We start from the raw sequence: 19447 nt of genomic DNA on the forward strand, positions 1-19447 counted from the left end.
AATGGTTGAATTTTCTTACAGTGTGACACATAACTGTTCTATCCTGAACTGCTCTAGTAATTGTACTAGAATGTACTAGTTGCTTCCTCATTCTAACTGAGGTCATGTTCACTTCTCCTTCTAATTTTTCACACTAAATACAATGACGTATCATCATTTTCTTTAAGTTTTCTTTTTTTTCTTTTCCTCTTGGCTTTTAAAAAATTGAGAATCAGTAATCTAAGGAATGTTGTGTGCTGTATAGACAGAAAATTCCTAATAATTTGGGGCCATATAAATGCATACACTTATCCTGAAATGTACTTGGCTTATTTCCTCATTCATTCTGTGTCATAACTTGTTTGGCATTTGACTAGATGCTCCTCATCACTTGGGACTGAGCCTGCTCTTTATTTTAGATTCCTGTTGATGATGCATTGATGACTCACTTGGGCTCATGTAAGGATGAAGCAAACAGACTTCATACATCCAGCACACGGCCAGTAACATCCTGAGGATACAGAAGCAGATCACACACATCATCAGGACATTTTAAACTTTTATCTCTGCACATCACTGAACCTCACCGGGACCTCGATATTTTATGGTGCAGTATTCTCATCTGCTAGGATAGCTTTCTGGGGCCACAGCAAGATTTTGTCATATCCAAATCTCACATTTCCATAATTATCTTTGGATAATCAAACTAAGTGCAAAATTAGAGCTCCAGTGATGTAAACAGAATTATTTTAGGAAGTCATCAGCTTTTGCATTCGTAATCAGATAATTTGTTTTTCTTATTAGCAAGATTATTGTTGTACTTTTGCACGCCTGCTAACATCAAAACCTGAGCATAATTAAAAATGAAAATAAGCAGAATTGCAACTAAAACAGAGTTGTTGGTGTCTGTCGTTACACAGAGAGAACATTGTGTACAGACTGTTGAAAATTCCAGATGTGGTTTCACAGTAGAGAGGCACATAAGAATGTCTAGGGGAGACATAATCACACGTTTCTTATTTGCACTTTTAAGACAACATTTTCCTTTAAGTCTATCAGCCAGTAGAGACCCTGCCTTCCTTTAGGGGACTGTGAAAATGCTGTGGTGGCAGGTTACATATACAAAGCTGATGGAAGCAACCCATGATTGATGCCAACCCTCTGATAATCCAGCGCTCTCACTTCAACCTACTTCACAATTGTGCCTCTAGTTCGGAAATGACCAAAAATCTGTCGCCCATTCATGGAAACATAACACCTTATCTCTCCTCCACCGTCATTCTTCTTTCCATTTCATCTCCACTCCCGTCCTTTCTACTCTCATATGTAGTGATTAACCAAACCATTCTCCTCTCCTCGGTAATGTGTCTCAATATGCCAGGAGGAAATGAGAGAATATTATCTCGGTATTCTGTTGGCTTTGACAGGGCTTGTCGTTCAGATACACACTGTCGTCTCACAGCGACAGTGCCTGGCCTCTCCTTTGTGTGTGCGTCTGTTTCTGTACAGTAGCGTCATCGATAAGAACAGGTTTGTCAGGGCACCACAGTGAACGCTGCCGCTTGACTGTGACACATCATGAGTCAACCACTGTCATGCTGTCATACAGGTAAAAAGAAAAGAATCTATTCATTAAAAAATATTTGCAATATGTGCCTTAGAAATTTCACATTCCGTCCTACCAATTTGTCCTCTGTCAATATTTGTTTGTGACTGGACATGTTTTCTACTGCATCTTTTTTTGCAAATGCCGAATGTGAACAGACACATTTGATTACATTTTTTTCAAAGTATGTCTTTCAGCCACTACCTCAAAATGACAGAGTTTAAGGAAGTTTGGTTTTTGGTGTTCAAGGCACTGAAACTCTTCTTTAAAATCAGCAAAAAATGCCTTCACAGAACTACACCAAAAGAGGCACTGAACACTATCTTCTTGACAGCATCTCGTGGCAAAGAGGAAATATTCTATCTAACATTGACCAACATTAATAGCAGCCTATCTTTGAATAAAGAAAGCAAAATGTAAGCTGAACCATCTTGCTTTTTTCTGTTATGTCGCTCAAATACCGCTAGCAACCTCTTCAAAACAAAGCTTTGAAGAAAAAACAAAGTGGGGTGTAGAGCCAAATTTCTGACATCTTAATAAATCATTACAGCTTCATTGTTCACTTACCTAATTGAAAAATTAGGCTGCATGTTTGCAAACTCACAAGAGGAATTGAGACTCAGTTGTTTGAGCTGGCGTGATAGATGAGCTCTCTATAGATTTTGCAGCATAAACCTTGAACATATTACAAAAAGATGCAGTGTTTTTTTCTAATTTGCCAATTCACTGATTTTAAAATTTGCAAGACAAAGTGCAAATTAGAGTGCCCATGGATACAATTAGTGCTGTCAGTGTTCTCTGTAGTTGCAAGGGAATTTTAGCTGCTTTTGTTTTATGTCAGCACATGAGACTAACTTTTGGGCGAGACTAATAAGGACTGCAGGGGCAACAACACAATAATACTGCTGCATCACCTAAAGAACTACACTGAATTTTGGTCCATCCCTGTGGATGTTATCTGAATTGCTTCTTATATAGTCCACAGGTATGGATGCATGTCTGCTGAAGTCTCTAAAATGCCAAGAGATATTTCTGTATTCTGTTATTCTGCCTGTAATTAATTGGCTGCCTACCGAGTGTTAGTCGCCTTCAGTTTTCAGCACCTCATTACTCTAACAATGAGGTTGGTCAAGAAAATAAATCAGTTATTAGTTTAGGTAACTGTCAGTGTCAAAACAGACATTATATAATGAAGTCTAAGATAAAGTTAGTAATGTTCTTTGAACATTTTACGTACAAGGGATTCAACGTGGCCCAAGTGAAAAACTTGCTAAACTTAAGGAGGTATTGTATATTTTGTCACTTAAAAACTCACACCTGTACAGAATTAACAATGTAACTGAGCATAATTTGTAGTATGATGCAGACTGATGCATCTCCAACTACATGTGTCTCCTTTATATCCCAAATGCATCCTGTATAAGGTAGAAAAAAACCCAAATCATGTTTCTGAGGGAGACCAAAGTGCATTTAACATGTTTTCAGTGGAACAACTGGAAGAGTGAATAAGAGAATTCAGAACACTTTAAATGCAAATATGAACGCAAGACTACATTTGAATTATTTCAGAGGATAAAGAAGGTCTGAAGGTGCAGTGAAGGGGGGAAATAACGTTAGCGCTTATTTTTATGAATTTATACATCCTGAAAGAGAAGCATCCACATGGATATGTGTTTATAGTCATGTGATCACATATCCAAACATATATATATTTAAGTATATCCTATTTTGCATGTGCATGTTTAAGTTTCCCTGTAAATTTCTCAGTTCGCAACACTTCAACAGACTATTTTACATCCACAGTTAAAAAACACATGACAGAAATGAAGAAAGCGGAGGGAGGAGAGAGAGGAAGAACAACGATGCAGAATAACAATGGGGTGAAAAGCATGAAGTGAAAAGTGAGAAACAATAAAAGTGACAGAAAAAAAATTTAACTTTCCTCCACCAGATAAAAATAAATAAATAATAATAAAAGATTGAGTAACAATCCAAGCCAAGGGAAAACAAAGAAAGATGAAAGTTGAACATGAAAATTGCAAAGTAAGACGGCATCAGACGAGAGACAGCAGAAAACAGCCCATCAGGTCAAGGCTGCTGCAGCCCAAAATCACAAGGTACCATCGACAGTGTGGAGGCCTGCAATTGTAAGTTCTTTGATCAAAATAAACTGGCCTATAGGGAGTTACATGCTCACCCACTCACTGAAATCAAATACGTCTGGTCTCTTTCATTTCTGGCCATGGCTGATGTGTCAGTATAGGTCACGGAAAGTAATGCCACTTGTTTGTGGCTGATTTGTGTGTATGGAGCAAATGATAAGTGTGATATACTTACGCAGTTGGGTGCACTTCACAACAGCGTTTTGAAACTGTAGGGAAAGCAATCATAAAAGGGACATGTGACCAAACAAATGAACAAAAGAATGCGAAAAAAGGCAGACAGGCCATAAAATATGACAGTGGATTAGGATTATGCAAAAGAAAATTTGTTTGCATTTAATCTTTTTGTGGACATAATGAGGAAGCATTTTAAATGAGTGTTTCTACCAATCTGAAAAAAAGACTGAGTTCAGTGCAACGCTTAGTGACATTGTACTTCTTATCTTCTAACATTATTTTCTCCTGCAATACAATATTTGCGCAAAAGAAAAAAATGCAAATTGCCTCAAAGTGGTCGAACTTAAGCACACACTGGTGTCTTGGTTAAATAGTAAAAAAGCCAACATTGACTGAAGGCAAAATACACAATGTGGCTTTATTAATATTTAATGGATCCTTCTTTGATTTTATATTGTTAAAAAATGCTTTTGACGTGTTACCAAAACAGTTGCATGTCCAGTATCCACCGAATCAGTTTCTACATCACTGCATGATGCCACACCACTGCACTTCCTGTCTCATGCATGAAATATAAGAATGAACCGCTTCTTTCACTGGGAAGAAAAAATAAACAAACAAACAAACAAACAAAAACTTAGACAGCACAAAGAAGCAAAAAAACAAACCAAAAACCCCCTCCCACCAGTCCAAGGAACAGTGGCATTCTCCCTCAAAACAAAACAAAAATATCAAGGAGGCAGATATAATATGAACGGCTCTTGTAATCCTTTTGGTAAAGAACAGGTGGTTGCTAACCATTACTTTAACACTCTCATAACAGCAAAGTTGTGGCAAACTTTCTATACTAGTGTCTGCTTCAAGTAACAATGTTTACTTTGCTCATGTCAGTGCCTCTGCAAACACTGCACACATCATATAAGAACAAAGTCAGAATGGCAAATATCAAAGGATCAAATGAAAGGTTCACAGAAGAAGAATCGGTACTGTAAATAATTCAATACATCTCTAAAATCAAGAAAACATTAAAAGAAAATCATGTCAAAAATGTGTCATTATTAGTACCTTGTAAAGTAAATTCATCTGGGGAAGATTGTTTTCCCCCTCTTTGGCGTTTAAATAAGAAATTCAGCTAGAAACATGCTTCATGAACTATTAAATAATTACAACAATGGCTCCAAAGATTCTCTTTATAAACAATATTATTTTATTTTGTAATTTATTGGTATTGTTATATACATGGCATAATTTGTGCTTTTTTATTATCAAGAATAAAATCATAAGGGAACACATCAGAAAATTAAACTTTAAACCAGGATTGAATTGTTCTTTTTTCAGCTGGGTATACTGAGAGTTCTAAAAAAAAAAAAAAAAACAAAACAAACAAAAAAAAAAACAACAACAGGAGAGAAGGGGAGGAAAAAGACAAAACTAAACAGATAGATAGGTAGATTGATAAATAGATAGTTCAGAGACACTTGCAGATGGTCCACTGAGGGTAGTTTGAATGTTCAGACTGTGATGTGCTTTTACCAACAGTAGCAAAGGCACCTGTGTATCGCTTTGTTTTAAAAAAAGAAAGTATGCCTCAGGGCCTTATTTCCAGTTGAGTCCATACACGTACAGCCAAATCCATCCATAATTTCCTCCAGGGGGACTTCTACTGCACAATTTTGCTGATTTCCTGTTATTTCCAGCCATTACAGAGGTTTGGCGATAAGTTAGCTTGGGTTGGGCCATTCACACTGATCCCCCCTTTGGAGACTGAATATACAAACCCTCCCCCCCCAAAAAAAACAAAACAAAACAAATAAAACCTTTATAATATTTTGGAGCTTTTCTCGCTCAGATTTCCAGAAATTTTGTAAGGGGTTGCGGTGTGAGAATAGAGGGACATTTTTCCTGAAATTTCAGCTTGAGGTGGCCAAAGGAGAATAAAAAAAAATAAAATAACATCAAGCAATGTCATTTGTTTAGTTATAGGGATAAGAAGGCAAAATGATAGTTGATAAAATAAATAAAAAAGTGGCGAGGGGTGGAGTACAAGGAGTAATGGGAGGTAAAAATACTGCCAGGAGCTTGGCAACACGAACGGAAAGGCCATGCAAAAAAACAAAAAAAGATGGGAAAAAACTCTGACAGACAAGGAACACAGGATGAAGATGTACAATGCTCCGTAACAAGACTAAAATTGGTCTGGCTGTCAGCCGACTGTTGCCTCTGCCTGACTGGAAGTTTGGTCCCATACCACAAAATGGTCTGTCTGCCTTAGCACCCACCTGATCCTTAATTAACCCAAGACTTGTAACTCATTTCCTGCTTCCATTTTGTGTAGCTAACAAAAAACACATCACATTTCCAGGTAGAATAACTTTTTAGAGACTGAAACTAAAAGAAGTGGGATCAGAGTGTAAGAGGGAGTAATTCTGCATCTGGTACAGCTGAGATGGCTGCTAAAAAAAGTCTTCTTTTTTTCTTTCTTTTTTTTTTTTAAACCAGTCCAGGGAATAAAACTTATAGAACAACGTTTTTTCTTTTTTTTTCTTTTAAGATACACTGGTGGAAGAAAATGGATAGGCAGAATGACATTTTTCTTGCCAGTCCAGTGCAAGTAGGTGCATAGACAGAACAAAATAACTAGAGCATGGAGGCAAGATAAAAGAGAGCAGCAGCAAAATATGGAAAGATAAAGGACTACAGAGACATTGAAAGGAAAGAGACGAGGATACAAAGAGATAACAAGTAAAAGATTTGATCTGAAGAAAAAAGAAAACTTAAAGAAAGTAGATGTGAAGAATTTGAAACTATCTTGGGGGAAAAGCTGGTGGAGTGCAAGGTTGAAGCACAATTATTTGCATTAGTCATCCTATGAAAAATGGGTTTAGAGAACATTGGAACTATCAGGTGCACATTAATGTAGAGGGATCATGTCAATGTTTGGGGCGAATGACTATAGGGGGAGGAGGGGGAAGGCCTTTCTGGTATAGATTGGTCCGTTAGCTAGCCTTATCTTCCTGCAAGACAAAACCATTGCCTGATTTATTTGTTAGCTACCCACTGGGTTAAACCAAAGTCCTCACTGATGTCTGTAAGCCAACTCATAGGATAACCAGGAGTCCATGTGCATGTCCCTGTTGGAGTTTGTAGTCCGCCATCGTATCTGTTCATCCTAACAAAAACAAGAACACGATTTTCCAGGACATTTTGGTCACAATGGAAACACACATAAGAAAGTTTGCTGTTCTCAGGCAACTGCCAAGTGTAATCCTTGTGACTTTCAGAAACCATCATGGCAACAATTCAAAAATAGGATAGACAGCCAATAAGAGCCCCACATTGGGAGTGTCCATCCATGTCCATGAGGGGTCAGCTAACCTTGTTGGCTTTCATGTCCCTCCAGGTAATCCATCCTCTTGACTAGCATTGGCTACTGACCAATCCATAATAATTTGGTTGGTGAGATGGCAATAGCCTCTCACAAGCTCTAGTCCATGTTGATTCAGTCTTTCCGCTGGCATTAGCCTCATAGCCAAGTCACAGTCCATCTTGATTTGGTCTGTTACCAACCATGAGTTTCCTGCCAAGCTGTAATCCATATGATTCGATTGGTGAACATACATGAACTTCTCACCACGCTACAATCCATATTGATTCGGTCTGTTAGCTGGCATTAGCTTCCCACCAGCCGTAATTCATGTTGATTCAGTCCATTGGCTAGCATTAGCTTCAAACTCCGTAGTCCATACGTCATGTGCGTCTGTCAACCTCCCACTTTCAGCTCCAGAGACAAAAGTTACTGGTTGTTTGGCAGGTAGTGCCTTTCTCAGCTGGGGAAAGGTAGAGCTTGCCATTAGCGCAGGCGCACAGCTCGTATACAGTCTGTTTGGTGTAGGTGGTACCTGCAGGTGCCCCCTCCAGGGGATCCACAGCACTACCAAGGGGAATGTTGCCCAGCTTGATAGTGTTGGCATCTAGAAAAATCTGTGAACAAAAAACAAACGAACAAAAAAAAAAAAAAAGAGAGAGAAACGATTTACAAAACTTTGATTTACCATCCATAAAACATGAAAATGGATGACACAGAAGCTGATGTTACAGCTGTAGGGGACTGAGTTCACATGGACTGTCTAGGTACCTAAAATAATACACCAGCACACAAAAGAGGAGAGGACTATGTTTAAAGAAAACGGGAAAAAACCAAAAAAAAAACAAAACAAAACTGGGGTTGTTCATTCAAAGGAACAGAGAGCACATTGCTGTAGGCAATGACTAGTCTCTGTAGACGACTCGGGTTGTCATCAAGAAAGATCTACGGAGACAGAAAGGGGATTTCTATTTAGAACAGATCTCTTTTGATGAAGAGGCAGAGTGGGAGCGAATGAGACAGAGGGCAAGGTAGGTGAGGAGAGAAGCAAGGGAATCAGTGGGAGAGGAGTGAGGAGAGGACAGAGATAGAAGCAGAGAGACACATGGGAAACAATGCAATAGAACATATACAGACATACAATTTTATGTTGTTTCATACTTATTATACTTGCATTTCCCCCATTAAAATAGCAGTAATAATAATAATCTGCCAAAGGGATCAGATCATGCAACATATTTTAAAAGTTTGATTTACTTCTGTGGGGGATAGTTCCCTAGAAATAAGTGAATATTTCAAGAAAAAAGTGAGAAGAGGACATCATTCTAAAGATAAACAAGCAGCTAATGAGTCTTAACATGAAATAAGTGTCAAAATTAAAAGGCATGGTACTAAAAACACTTGCGTTTATCTGCATAGACAAATCAAGTTGTGTCTTTGATTAATTGTGCAGTAGTAGGACTGCAAGTGCGGTTTTCATTTACTTAATGTCAAAACACTGCAGAAAACTCACAAACAGGTTTTTCTCATGCAACCTTCAAGCAGCTTGACCAGTTTCAGTCGGCAAGTCGAGGGGATTGTGTTTTTTTATTTGATAAATTTGACATGTCTTGTGCCTCGACATAGTTTATCTCAAATTATTGAGAGACATACCTGCATTGCACACATGAACCCACACAACGACAAAAGGTCACACACTGAAGAAACTACGCACACCTTAACACGGTAGAAATGAGGACAGATTGAAAGTAGATTGGTAGATTACCATCCCAGATGGTATGGATGGGGTTTGCTAGAATTCCATCAAATTTAAATCCAGAATCAAATCCACTTACTTAATATGAATCCTTTATTGAATCTTATATTGATGTGAGATGACAAACTGCATCATTTCTCAGGGAAAGAGTCACTGCTCCATCTGTGATTTGGCAGAAACGGCACAGTCTGCTCACAGTGTGTTGTTAGAGAACGATGTGTCTTGTTACTTGCAAACAATTGTTTGCAAAATAAAAAAGCCCACCAAAGAGCGCAGCAAATAGATACTTAATTTTAGCTGTTGAGGAAATAAAATTAATTAGCTACGGCTCAGAGTCGTTTCAAGAAAACTAAACGAAACATACAAGTTGCCACCAGCATGTTTTCCATTGCTCCATCTCCTGGCTGGCTTCTTCCCTCTCTACCCTTAATTCTGTCTGCCATCATACTGAAACAAGCTAAGTTTCAAACGAGAGTCATTACTCAATCTTATTTTGTATTGACTGCTTATTTATTTAGTCCTCAACGCTGAAGGAAGCCCTGCTTTGTTCTGCCTTTTTCTGTCTCTCTCTCTCTCATACATATGCTAACAGAGCCCAAGGCTAGACCGTAATCTCAGCAGACATCTGTATCCCCATTATTCATGTTTTTCATTTCAGCAATGAGGGGAAGGGGAAGTGAAAATATGTGAGGAAAATAGCTATGAGTGCAAAAAAGACAGGAAGAAGAGAGGGAAAGGAGGGAGTCACATGAAAGGATGAGAGAAGGATGACAGAGAGAAAATGTCAAACTCAGAAGCAGTTTGAAGAAGATGGGGGGATACAGAGATGGAGACAAGATGAATGCAAGAAAAAGACGAGAGGGATGAGGGATTCAGATACCCCAACAGTGAGGAACCAATTAGTATAACTAATGATTTCACATTGGCTGACGGGGCACATCTCGATCTATATAAATAACATTCACACACACACACACACACACACACACACACACACACACACACACACACACACACACACACACACACACACACACACACACACACACACACACACACACACACACACACACACACACACACACACACACACACACACACACACACACACACACACACACACACACCAACACTATCTCTGATGGAGCAGAGCAGAGGTGCTGCTCCTGTTGCCTTTAAATAGCTGTTTAGCTAAAAGCAATGCAACTTTTAGACATTAACACGAAGACAAATAGGTAATCAGAGCATTTAAAACAGACTGACCTAAGCATAAAGATGATATTGTCTGTAGCATCCCAAAGGCTTTTACTCTGAGAAATGCTCAAACTTTGAACTCAAACTCCTTAATTATTACTTTTCATTAATACCAGTGTTCTTTGTAAATTTGAATATATCAGTGATGAGACATTTAGAAGTTGTATTTGTTGGTGTGAGGACAGAGATTATCTGACATAATTTGGAAGAAGAGAAAAATGTACTATAATTTTTTCACCCTTGTATATATTGTAAATAAAGCTGCTGTAACAATGTAAATTTCCCCTGGAGTGGGGAGAAATAAAGAACTTTATCTTTATCTTTATCTTATTGAGGAAATTAAATACTCATTTTGAAGAACAAGAAAGGGATTTACAAAATAAGGTTGTTACAAATGTTGCTGATCAGTAGAAGATCTCTCCTCAACATTTTTTTTGTGTGCAGTATCTAGAGCTTGTGACAAACAAGTCATTTCAGCTGTGGGTCAGAGACAAAGGTGTGCACATGTAATGTGTTACTTGGTCTGTACTGCAACCGAAACTAGAAATGGAGCAGTACAAAAGGAGTAAAATGCTCTAAGGTTTTCTTCATCTAAGACACCCAAATTGTCCTTGTATAGTAAAAAAAGGGAATTAATTGAACATTGTGGAAGACCTTTATAGTGTAATACCATTGATGGTCAGTAGGTGGTGGCTCCAAATAATTTCAGCCTCCCATTCAAAAAGTCTCAGCTTCTCTTAGGAAATTTTCAATTGTCTTTTCCACAAGTCATTAGCTACACTTACTCCTTCTGACCAGTGTGCTGGTGTCATTTTGAAATGTAAAATCTGAAATAGAGGTATGTTTGGAGGCATGACTGACTGGATTCACATCCCTGATTGGAATAACTGAAAAGCTGTTTGGATGAGGTGTGTCATTGACTGGTGAAAGTCAAGTCTACTGCTCATTATTTTGATTCCGGTGCAATATACTGACAGTAATTTTGTTGTCATTTGTCAGTGGAGTGGGCAATGCGATTTTAATAGACACTTCTGCTGTTCGTTAGCCTGTTTTAATGTTTTCAGTTCATGGATAACTGTAGACTCTGAAGGGATTCTGATGTCCAGTTTGTTTTCACGAAGTACATGTTTATTTTCATCATGGTTTCCAACTTTAATGTTAAGTAGAATGTGTATCATTCTCCTTGCATGCTAACATACCAGTGGTGATGGATGGGTCAGGTTTCAATTGTTGAGACTGCTCTGTTATAATCCCATGTTTGGAAGGGCCTGGCTTCAAAAAGATGGCATTGACCATGAAATCTAAGCTTCAATTCAGCTTCAGCACAAACACAGGGTGACATCATTACTTGCTGTGTCAGATTTTTTATACAATTGGTGGTTGATTTGTAGGATGGAAGGATTTTCCAATCCTATTTTGTGAATTTTATACATACTGCATGTTCCCTGGTGGAGATTGACATCAGCCAACAATACATACAGTAATAAAATCACCCAACTTTCATGATAAATTGATAAATAATATTCAAAATGGGTTTTGCTTATCAAGCCATACTACCTATTGTTGGTGCTGGCTGTAGTGGCATCTTCTGACCTAATTATTAGTCCTTAGAACCCCCTCATACTTTTGGTGTCATTGGAGAAATTATTTACTTTATTAAATTAAGGTTAGTTTGGAAAACTTTATAAAAGACTTTTTACATAAGACAGACAACTATGCAACAAAAAATTGGATGATCTGTAACTTAAAGTTGCTTAGTGATAAAAAAAAAAGTCATGACAAAAAGTAGAGCTAAATATCTTTAGCTTTGTTGACTAAATATCTTTAGCTTTGTTGACTAAAACTACACAAAATGGAACCAAAACTAATAATAGACTGATGCTAAAACTAAACAAAAGCCTGGTGCCAAAATCAAAAACGAAAAATTATTCAGAAAAAAAGAAAACAACAACTATATTTTACACCTCAATTGTGCTGACTTTCCTCATTAGGCCTCCATGCCTGTTGGATTTAATGAGACACAGTAACAATGACTAGAAGACACTTTAAGAGCTAGTGAAAAACGAATATGTGAACTTCTCTCTCCATGTGCTGAGCAAAAGAAAATACCACACTACATTTCTAAATGTCAAGGTATGCCTTTAACAGGTCCCAGGTGCACACCTGTCATCTTCCCTTTGGCTCCCCAATAAAAGCTGCCAGGGCTCAGTTATAGTCTTACAGGCGAAAAGACTCAGTCACGGTTGGCAACATAACCCAAATCTAATTCTAAAAGCCTGCTTGCCATAGCAAGGAAAACCTAAAATGAACTGGCACGGGGGGATAAGGAGAAAACACGTTAACGTGAGGAAATGCCGATGAAATTACTGTTTTTCCTCCAGAGCACGATGGCAACAAACTAAGGAAGAGAAGAGGAAGGAGGGGAGAGTATACAATAAAGATGGAGGAAGAGGAGGTGAAGAGTAGATGAAGACTATGGATGGGGAAGAAAACAAGAAGGGAGGTAGCGGATGCTGATTAGGAGATGGCAAAGAGGCATTTAGAAGGTAAGAATGAGAAGGAAGGCTTAGAAGGAAGGATGAGATGAGGAAGAGATCGATATGAAGAACGTAAAAGGTGAGATGAAGGTGGGTGGTAAGAAAGATAGAAATGTATGGTTTCCATAGCAGGCAAAAAGAACAAAAAAAAGAGACGGCGAATGGACAGATGGATGGATGCATGGAAAGAGGGATGCGAGCTAAAGGAAGGGGAGTGGAAGTCATTTGTTGTAGCTTAAGGTCGGATTAGTGCTGACATTCATCCCAAATGAAAGTGTCTGTAAGTATTAAGTCGGCCTGTTGTTGGCCATACATGAGGGTCTGTACATGTGAATGTGTGTGTGTGTGTGTGTGTGTGAGAGGAAGGATGTGTCTGCGACTACACTAGTGCCTCTGAAAAGATACGAAGCAGTGCTTTTGAATAAGAGTGCATTTTGGCTACATGCATTCATCGACAAAGCTGCATGTGCATGTTTAATATCTAGTAGGTTTTATGACTACGTTGTTTATTATGTTCTATAACTCTCAACCGTATGAACAAAACAAAGAGAGGAAAAAATTACGTTTTTTTTCTGCGTTCTTAGGAGTGCTGCCATCACAGTCCACAAAACACTGCATCAAACTGGTGAAGTGGTAATTTGTTGGGGTGCACCACTTTGGTGTCTTGACTTGCTGTGCACCACAGTGGCCAGAGAGGTCAATCCAGTGATGTATGTCAACTGATGCAATGTATGAATGCATCAAAAACTAAAATTATTTCACTGGTAGAGGCTTAAAAAGGAACATCCTGAAAAATTTGTGACTTTACTGGTAGGTTTGTTAGTCTTCAGAGGGTTTTATTTTCTATGTATTCATCAACTTTTATTAACTACTGAACTAATAAATAAAATTCAATAATAATGTCCCAAAAAAATCAACAAAGTAGACACCAGGTATACAGGGTAACTTTAGGTCACTCCCAAGGAGCATTTTTTCACTGAAATGCTGTTGACTGTTTATGTTTGGCTTTGGTTCTGAGGTCAGTGTCACCCATAAATAAATGTCACTTATTTTTCTTTTCACTAACATCATAGTGACATGTCCTTGTCTTTGGAATAAGTGAAATATGGGTTCATATCGACAACTGGGTGAGTTTGGGCCACGGTGCTTTAATGGCGGTTAGCTGCTAATGTCAGCATTGCCTAGTGTTGACTGCACTTTTGAGGTACTTTACTACTGGCACACTTTTTAGGACAAATCTCACATCAGAAAACTAAATCTTGCAACTGGACTTGAGATCAAACTACCGAAGCCCCAATGCCAATGTGCTGCTAAAATCCAAAAATACGACTGTTACATACCTGGCGCACTCGGAGCAATAATCACCATACTTCACCATACTTGAATGCATCACTCTATGTTTCTTTAAAATCTTTATTCAAGAGCAAAAGTCCACTGAATTCATACACAGTGTGACTGCATTTTTTCTTACATTTTTCTTTTTAAGTACTCATTAGCAGCAGCCTACTATACACATGAATGTTCTGGGCCTATAATCAGTTGTCTGGTGTCAAGTGACTGCAATGACCACAACCCCTCCACGCTAACGTCAATCAAGACCATAATTACATATAATCAATAAATAATTTAATAAAATATACGTAACAATTGAAATGTGAAGTTGGGGTCAATAAATTCACAGAGTTAATGCACATGCAGAAGAAGGCTGAGTCGGTTCCTTTGTATAGCGTGCTGTTTCTAATGATTTAATGAAAAGAAAAAAAAACTAAATGAGATATCTATCAACTGTCTGCTTCAAGGGATAAGAGTGGGCCTCATAATGTCATTACATAAATACATTATATTGGATGGAATTTAAAAGATTTTAAAAAGCCAGAGGTAAAAAAAAAATAAAAATACATGAGGACCGCCCCAGGAAAGGAAGACCAAGAGTCACCTCTGCTGTGGAGGATAAGTTCATCCGAGTCACCAGCCTCAAAAATCACAAGTTAACAGCACCTCAGATTAGAGCCTCGATAAGTGTCACACATAGTAGCAGACACATCTCTGCGTCAACTGTTCAGAGAAGACTGAACCAATCAGGTCTTTATGGTCAAATAGCTGCTAAGAAACCACTACTAAGGAAAAGCAACAAGCAGAAGAGATTAGTTTGGGCCAAGAAACACAAGGAATGGACATTAGACCAGTGGAAATATGTGCTTTGGTCTGATGAGTCCAAATCTGAGACCTTTGGTTCAACCCGCCATGCCTTGTGTGACACAGAAAAGGTGAGTGGATGGTCTCTACATGCATGGTTCCCACTGTGAAGCATGGAGGAGGAGGTGTGATGGTGTGGGCTTTGCTGGTGACACTGTTGGGGATTTATTCAAAACTGAAGGCACACTGAACCAGCATGGTTCTACCACAGCATCCTGCAGCGACATGCCACCCCATCTGGTTTGTGTTTAGCTGGACAATCATTTATTTTTCAACAGGACAATGACCCCAAACACACCTCCAGGCTGTGTAGGGGCTATTTGACAAAGAAGGAGAGTCATGGAGTGCTGTGTCAGATGACCTGACCTCCACAGTCACCTGACCTGAACCTTCAAACTTCAAGACTGTTAGAAAACCATTTCAATTGACTACCACATGAAGCTCATCGACAGAATGTCAAGAGTGTGCAAGGCAGCAATCAAAGCAAGGGGTGGCTATTTTGAAGAATCTAAAATATAACACGTGTTTTGAATTATTTCCCACTTTTTTGTTTACTACATAATTCCATATGTGTTCATTCAGTTTCAGAGAATCTACAATGTAACTAGTCATGAAAATAAAGAAAAACCATGAAATGAGAAGGTGTGTCCAAACTTTTGACTGGTAGTGTGTGTGTGTGTGTGTGTGTGTGTGTGTGTGTGTGTGTGTGTGTGTGTGTGTGTGTAATATATATACATATATACACATATATAAAACCTTCTGTGATTAAAAAAAAGACACATTACTGCAGAGACACTGCAGTGGATATCATGGTATTGGAATGTGTGTGTGTGTGTGTGTGTGTGTCTCTGTGTGTTTTTAGCATCAATGCACGAGTCTGCGTGGGTGGCTGGGTTTGTGCATACAGTGTGAATGGACGTGCGTCTGTACCCATTTCCCTCCAACACCAGTTTAGCAAAGCACGTGACACCAGCATCAAGGAGATGCGGAACATGTGGGGAGCAGCAATTATGGAGGGTCAAAACATTTTTCATGGATGATTTCCTTTGGCACAGCTAAGAAACATGGAAAAGTAGGTGGGAGGCGAGTGAGCTGTGAGGGGAAGGCAGCAGTGAAAGGACAAGCTTTTCCCAGGATGAAAGGAGGAGGGGGGCAGAAGGAGGAGGACAGCAGAGGAGATAAGAGGGTTAAAGTGTCTTTGGGAAGAGATCAGGGGGAAGAACAAGTGTTCTGAGTGTGCTGAGGACTAGTTTTGGAAGAAAAAGGACTGTATGAATGTGTTTAAAGGAGACCAGGAGGAAGAATTGGGGAGTGTAGTTTGGGAGGACAGTAGAAGAAAGGTGAAAAGGAAGGCTAAGAGGGTGCAGAAATGCACCTGTAAAAGGAAAACAGATGACAAAAAGTCTGCTGACAAGCAGGAATTATATTTTTAGCATGGATGACAAACAATGTAATCTAGCTTCTCAGAAATGTTTGGTCACATTTCATTGGTACAAACACCTAAAAGACACTGTCGACACGTGCATGTGGCACTAATACTGCACTTCAGCATGTTAGACGTGGAAACTCTGCCAAAGAGAGATATAAATAAATCTGAATAGTCCATTTTTTAAAATATTGTTTCTGAATTATCTCAACTTGACTAAACCTGTCAAAAATTTCCTAAAGTCACTCATCTCTGTCCTCATCCCTCTTATCCATCTGATGAAATGCTAAGTGGCTCTTAACTGGTATGCTCAAAATCATCACTGCTCGGTTTACTTCAAAGTTGGATTCCACTTGGAACTGTGTTCATATATTTCTAACTTTATTTATATATTTTGTTTATCTGTGCAGAAGCAATACCCAAGAGTGCACAGATACAGTGCGTATAAATGCTAATTAGCTCAGGCTGTCTACTTGAGCAGAGAAAATGTGAGCAGTGCGGCTGCCTCTTCACTCAGAATATGGGACTCTTAAACTGAGTTTCAAATGTGATGACTTCAGGCAATCGTGACAAATTTAGGTGAGTTTGTTAGATAATGCTTGTTAGTTGACAGATGTGAGAACGCCACTTATTACCACAGATAACTCTTATTAAGTAAATGAGCGTATTTGCCAATGTCAAAATGTAACTATGGCTTTAAACCTTTAGATTGACAAGGAAATGAAATATATGAGAAAGTGTTGACTGAGAGGATGTTGGAGGTGAGGAGTGGAAGGGGAGAGGTGTGGCAAAAGTTGAAAGGACAACCACTGCATGATTTTAACACACACACACACACACACACACACACACACACACACACACACACACACACACACACACACACACACACACACACACACACACACACACACACACACACTGCAACAACACAAATAGGTGGGAGGCTGTGAAGCTATCTGAGTGTATTACACAGACCATTAGGCTTGTTGAATGGACAGACGCTGGAATGGGAGCTGACAATGGACTAAATGACAGAATCTGAAGAGAGACTGAGAGTGCGGTAACCCAGATGTAGCTGGGACATAAAGCAATATCGGTATGCTCTACTGTACCACACAGACACACACACATACAGTGCACGCACAAGTGCAGGCACAGACAAATGCATTCACAAAAACATGCACAAGTAGACAGCAAAGACTGCAACAGTGCAGTCACACTGCACATACAAACAACATATAGAAAGTGGTGGAACATGTGCTGTGACAGACAGTAACACAAGTAAGAGAGAGAGGGGAAGAGCGAGACAGAAAAACACAAAAAAACCCACACACACTGAAAGACTGAGACTGAGTTACATCACACCAACAGATCCACAAATACACACACATCTATGGTGATTGCTTACGGGAGTGTGTAGTATAGGCTAATACATTTTCTGACATTAATCACACCTTTGAAAAACATCCCCTTCTCCCAGCTATTGGCAGGTATCTGGTAATCTGTTATCTGTCTTTTATAAATGCACACACACACACAGAGAAGACTTTCAAAGAGTGGAGTTGGATGATGAAAACAAGTTTTGGACGCAAACAGGAAGGCTCTAGAGACTGAGAGAGAAGGGGGCAGTTGCGAAAGTGTGGTTTGAGTTCATGCTGTGTGTGTGTGTGTGTGTGTGTGTGCATCTACATCTGTGCATACAAATGTACCATTGCATTATGCATTTTTAGGTATTTGAGTTGGCTAGTGTGCATGTTTGTATATGTTTGTGTGACGGCAAATCTCTACATGGTTCTATTTGCTTTATTGTGCAATTTTGAGTGCTAATTTTGTGTGTGATTTGCGTACATGTGAGTGTTTACATATCTGCGAGACTTTGACAGCATTGGTGTGTACGACAGGGAGTTACCCCATGCCAGCATTCTAATTCACTCACCATTCTGCCTTACCCGCAGGTAAAACAACAAGGAGTAGGGGAAAAAAAGCTAGTCCCAGTGTACCACCCCAATAACACCTCCAGGCTGCAGTGTCTTAATAAGCCCCAGTATTGTGTCGACAAACAATAAAACTCCATGGTGGCTTAACTTTGGGAAAAACTTTCTGCAGTTAACCTGATTTCACCTCGCTGAAGTCCCCAGCATATTGGAGTGAGCATGAACTATACATAGATGCAAATGTGCCATATAGGGTATTCAAAGTGTCTTCCCCAAGAGTTTAAGGGAGTGGTAGCTTTTTACCAAATAAGCTGCTGGTCACAAAACGAAAAAAAAACAAAAAAACAAAACTCATTTTACATAGTGTAATTTTGTATGTTTTGGATTTCTCGTGGCTTGCTTGCTGATATCCAACATTAACACCTCAGAAAAATCAGATTATACTCTTTTGGATTTTACGCTGCTTTGACTGGTGCATTCTAACAACTATACTGTCACCTCTTCTCTTGGCATGATTGAAGCCTTGTTCTCTTGTTTCTAAGGTGAGAAAATGCAACCAACACCTGAAGGTGAGGTGTTATTATATAAACACAATTAAAGCATTCTAAATAGTTTTTGAGGAACATGAAATTAGTCGTTATGGTGAAGTTATTAATAATAAAGACACTTTTAAGTATAATTTTGATAATAACAATGAGCATTGGACAACAACACTAAGCAAACACTGTGGAGGTCTATCACACCATCATAACATCACACTGTTGATGTCACGTCCTGTTGACAGAAGAGGTGTCAAAAAATGTGCACTGTGTTCTGAACTTTGCAATACAGATATATTTTCAAAAATAAAAAATATATATTTATACATATTCAAGAATTGTTGTCACTGTTACTAATATTACTATAGACATTATTATTATCTTTTCTGGGTGCTTCCCAATATTTATTATACACCCTTAATTCTGTGGATGCAGCTTATGAAAAGACATCTCAGGAGTGAGGAAAAAAAGCATGTCTAGAGCAGATCATGGCAAAAGCCAGCAGCCCCGAGGT

The 19447-nt window shown here is 38.8% G+C and overlaps 1 protein-coding gene across 2 annotated transcripts in view; it reads right to left on the bottom strand.

Moving 5' to 3' along the window:
• Positions 1 to 5108: 5108 nt before the first annotated feature.
• Positions 5109 to 19447, bottom strand: part of LOC111574999 (zeta-sarcoglycan) — a 356768-nt gene continuing 342429 nt past the window's right edge. For both annotated transcript variants that reach the window (XM_055010305.1, XM_055010306.1), the window contains one exon: positions 5109 to 7905. In XM_055010305.1, coding sequence (XP_054866280.1) covers positions 7699 to 7905 — 207 coding nt within the window. In that variant the 3' untranslated portion in view covers positions 5109 to 7698. The remainder of the gene's footprint in view (positions 7906 to 19447) is intronic.

Source organism: Amphiprion ocellaris, chromosome 4, assembly GCF_022539595.1.
Source record: "Amphiprion ocellaris isolate individual 3 ecotype Okinawa chromosome 4, ASM2253959v1, whole genome shotgun sequence".
NCBI classification, from domain to species: domain Eukaryota; kingdom Metazoa; phylum Chordata; class Actinopteri; family Pomacentridae; genus Amphiprion; species Amphiprion ocellaris.